At 45.3% G+C, this 3,761-nt stretch overlaps 1 protein-coding gene and 1 long non-coding RNA gene across 2 annotated transcripts in view; both read right to left on the bottom strand.

Annotated features, from left to right (window-relative positions):
* Positions 1-1,091: 1,091 nt before the first annotated feature.
* On the bottom strand, positions 1,092-3,400 carry LOC310841520 (carbohydrate sulfotransferase 8-like). The gene is made up of 2 exons (XM_083732763.1): positions 3,245-3,400; positions 1,092-2,462 (listed from the first exon to the last, which is right to left on the bottom strand). The coding sequence occupies exons 1-2, from the start codon at positions 3,342-3,344 to the stop codon at positions 1,651-1,653; spliced, it is 912 nt and encodes a 303-aa protein (XP_083588889.1). The 5' UTR covers positions 3,345-3,400; the 3' UTR covers positions 1,092-1,650.
* The window catches only part of LOC310841650, a 248,280-nt gene continuing 245,610 nt past the window's right edge, over positions 1,092-3,761 (bottom strand). Inside the window, exon 2 of the long non-coding RNA XR_014562654.1 lies at positions 1,092-1,444. This is a non-coding gene — a long non-coding RNA (uncharacterized lncRNA). The remainder of the gene's footprint in view (positions 1,445-3,761) is intronic.

The following is a 3,761-nucleotide window of genomic DNA, read 5'->3' as shown; positions in this document are numbered from 1 at the left end:
TTATAAAGCAGGGATAGAGAACCTGATTTAAGTCCCTACTCTCAAGTCACTACTACTAATTGGATGGTTTAGTTCCATTCCACTGTCAAAGGCCATTACTAGGAACTGCAGGGAAACACAGTCTGTTGTGCTTGTGTCCTGCATTCGGGCTTCCCACAGGGATCTGGCAGGCCACTGTGAGAACAGGATGCAGGACTAGATGAGCCATTGGCCTGATCCAGCAGGCCTGTCTTATGTTGCCCCCCACATGCTGTTAGACAAGCTCCCATCAGCCCCATCAAGCATGGTCCAATGTTTGGGGATGATAGGAGTTGTTATCCAGCAACCTTTTAAGGGCTGCAGATTCCTTTCTCATGTTCTAGGGCATGTAATAGCAGTTCAATTGCTGTGGAAGCAATTACCTGGAGCGGGGTGGACTCTTCCCCACTAGAGGTCTTGAAGCAAAGGCTACACAGCCAGTTGGGGGGTGTTGCAGCTCTGGCTTTCCTGCATCCAGCAGAGAGTTGGCCTATATGGTTTACTGGGCATCTCACATTGATGGTTCTATGCCAGAATCTTGGAGCAGAATATCGTGTGCCATGTGTGGGAAGAACATGTGCACAAAAACAGTTCAAAAAACTAGTGTTAATAGTGCTTTAAACTCCCATAGCGTTTCTCTGTTGGAAGCCGCTCAGAATGGCTGGGGGAACCCAGCCGGATGGGTGGGGTATTAACAACAACAACAACAACTACTTTTTCTTCTCCTCAAAGTATTCCATAAACAACCATGAACTTACTGCCCTTTAAGCACTGATTAAAAAAGGAATACAGTGTTACCAAAACCAAAGTGTTCCAAAAGCAAGGTGCGCTTTCCCATAGAAAGTAATGCAAAACGGATTAATCGGTTCCAGACTTTTAAAAACAACCCCTAAATCAGCAATTTAACATGAATTTTACTATCTAACGAGACCATTGACCCATAAAATGAAAGAAATTTCCAATGTACTGTTTGAGAACCAAGGCATTTGAGAACCAAGGTATTTTAGAACCAAGGTACCACTGTATGGAAGGAGGGGTTCTCAAAAGATTGAATGGATACCAGATAAAGTAAGGATGGATGGATTAGGTTTATTATGGCCACAAACCAAGAAAAAAATATACATACATATATATATATATATAGTGGGAAAATAACACAATCAGAACACAGCCTGTGAAGAAAACATAAGATTCACAAGAGAGCCAGCAGAAAATTTACTTTATCACCTGCTTCCTAAGAAGTATACGCACATCATTCATTTTGTTCATCACTGCGAAACTTGTATTAGGTCAGCAACTGGAGACCTGTAAGTAAAATCCAGCCCTGAGAGGTGCTGCATGTTCCATGTTGCCAACCTAGAGGCAAGAGATATGGGGAAAGTGCCATTTATGGCAATAAAACATATATGGAGTTCACTATAGCAGGCTGAGGCTGCACGCTTGCTCTCACTCATGCTTTCAAAGTAGCTCTCCAGGAAAAATGGATGCTGACCAGGAATCTCTGCTGACCAACAAGTAACGTAGATCCCCATTCTGTATACAAAAGAAGCTGTCACTAGACCAGCTAATTTCTGCTGCATTTGTCCTTGATCACAGTAAAGGTCTTTCTCTGTTCTTCCAGCCAAAACAACCCTAACCACTTCCTGGAATGCAAGTGAGGTTCCAGAGCAAACTGCGGGGAAAGCGAAATGCTTGATAGTCAAACCGGAAAAAGTGGCACAGTCTTTTCCTCTCCCTGAGGGACAGTTGGCTGAGCATCTGCTCTTCTAGCCAGCGATAGGTCCACCGGATTTTGGAGTCTATGAACTCGGGGATCCGGATATTCTCCGGAAGCCCAGCCCGGAGCATTAAATGGCGCACCTCGTTGTCAAGGAACCCAAACATTATTACGTAGTCATACTGCACGAGGCACGGTCTGCACAGACTGACCGACGGTGTCCACTCCATGCTGCGATTCCTGGACCCGCTGTATAAGATGTACTGAACGAACTCCTTGAAGTTTAGGCCATCTGCCATCCCATGCATGTAAGCAGAGATAAGTCTCTGGAAAGGCTCCCTGACAAACATCACTTTGGTGTAGGACTGCATTATAGCCTCCATGGAGGTCCGGTTATACTCACTCAGTGCCTTTTGGCTGCCAAACTGCTGGTGGTGAGGAATTGGCAGCTGCAGGCTAACGTTTTTCTCCAGAAGCATCTCCAACAGCCGCTCCCAGCCTTCCACCCCAGTGGCTGGGGTTTTGCAATACAGGAAGTGCAGTTTGTGGTCCACCATAATTGAAGACAGGGCCTGGGAAGCTTCCTGTTGGGTAGGTGGGAGTCGGGTGATTTTACCTCTTTCGCTGCAGAAGGACCTCAGCGCCTTTTTCCTCAGCTGCTGAATATGCAGGAGACTGTCAAACGTCTGTGGGGCATCTTCTTCCGCATCCTCCATGGCCAATCTGCCTGCAAAATAGGATCGGAGGAGGGAGCGGAGTTTGTCTGTGCAAGGGAAGGGTGCTAAGGACTGTGGACCCGGGATTAAATTATTCTCACTGGTTTGCATGGCAGCAGAATTACTATTGAGTTGTTTTATTGCCTATTACTAATCGAAATGGAGTCCCCTTGGATGTGCTTTGTTTTTTAGATGCCATGCATGAATCTGTCAAATGCTTTCAAATTATTATTTCGTTAGCTTATTGCATTTATATCCCATCTTTCCCTCCAAGGAGCTTGAGGTGGTGTACCTTGTTCTCCCATCCCCATTTTATCCTCACAACAACCCTGTGAGGTAGGTTAGGTGGAGAGGCAGTGACTGGCCCAATGTCACCCAGTGAGCCTCATGATTGAATGAGGATTCGAACACTGGTCTCCCAGTTCCTAGTCTAGTACAATAACCACCATACCACATTGGCTCTCCAGTCAATGTGACTGTTAAATAGAAGAGTAAAAGCAAATATAATTTACTTGAGTAAACAGGACCAAGGAATGGGCATTTATGAATATCTACCATATGAGATATTCTACAGAACTACCACAACTACTGCAGCAAAAGGCTACACAAGTGCGAAAAGCTTCCTCTGTCAGAATCCTTCATTCTAAATAATTATTAAAAGTACAACCCCTGTCCTCTAGTACGCTTGAAGACTGAACTCAGAGGCACTTGACAGAACGAGAATACATTGCTGGACTGCATTAGGCTATAATTGTTTCTCAGATTGTCTTCTTATGGTGGCGGTGAATCCTACCTTGGTTCTGTGGTGTGTTTCTCCAGAGAAGGTGCCTCCACCACAACAGGGAAATGAAACCCAGAAAAGCTAAGATGAGGAGTCGGGCGAGGAAGCGCATGATCTTGTCTGCGCTATCAAAGTGCACGGCTGCTAATGGAAGCAGAGGAAGCAACCTGAAGCAATATCAGCAGGAGTCCCCTTGAGTGTTTACTCTGGGATGAAGCAACTGCGAGGGTCAGGTTAAAGTACTGTTTGCACATTCATGGGCATTGCCTGCTTATCTGACTCTCAGGGAAACTGGGACTGATCGAAGAGCCCCAAATCATAGCTGTGCTTCCAACATACATAAGGATGCTATAACATGGGAAACTACAAACAGCTTCAGGTGTCTGTGGGGAATGGCCAAGGCTGGCATCTTAATCTAAATGGAGCTGTTTATCCTCTTACATGGTTGTAAATAAAGCCTATGAACATCCTACCTAGACATTTGGGGTGCTCTGGGGGAACAGATCTGTATAAAAACTGCAACTGCTAA

The sequence above is a fragment of the Podarcis gaigeae genome, assembly GCF_964106915.1.
Source record: "Podarcis gaigeae genome assembly, chromosome: 3".
NCBI lineage: Eukaryota > Metazoa > Chordata > Lepidosauria > Squamata > Lacertidae > Podarcis > Podarcis gaigeae.
The sequence above is the reverse complement of the archived record's forward strand: the minus strand, read 5'-3'. Positions and strand labels throughout refer to the sequence as shown.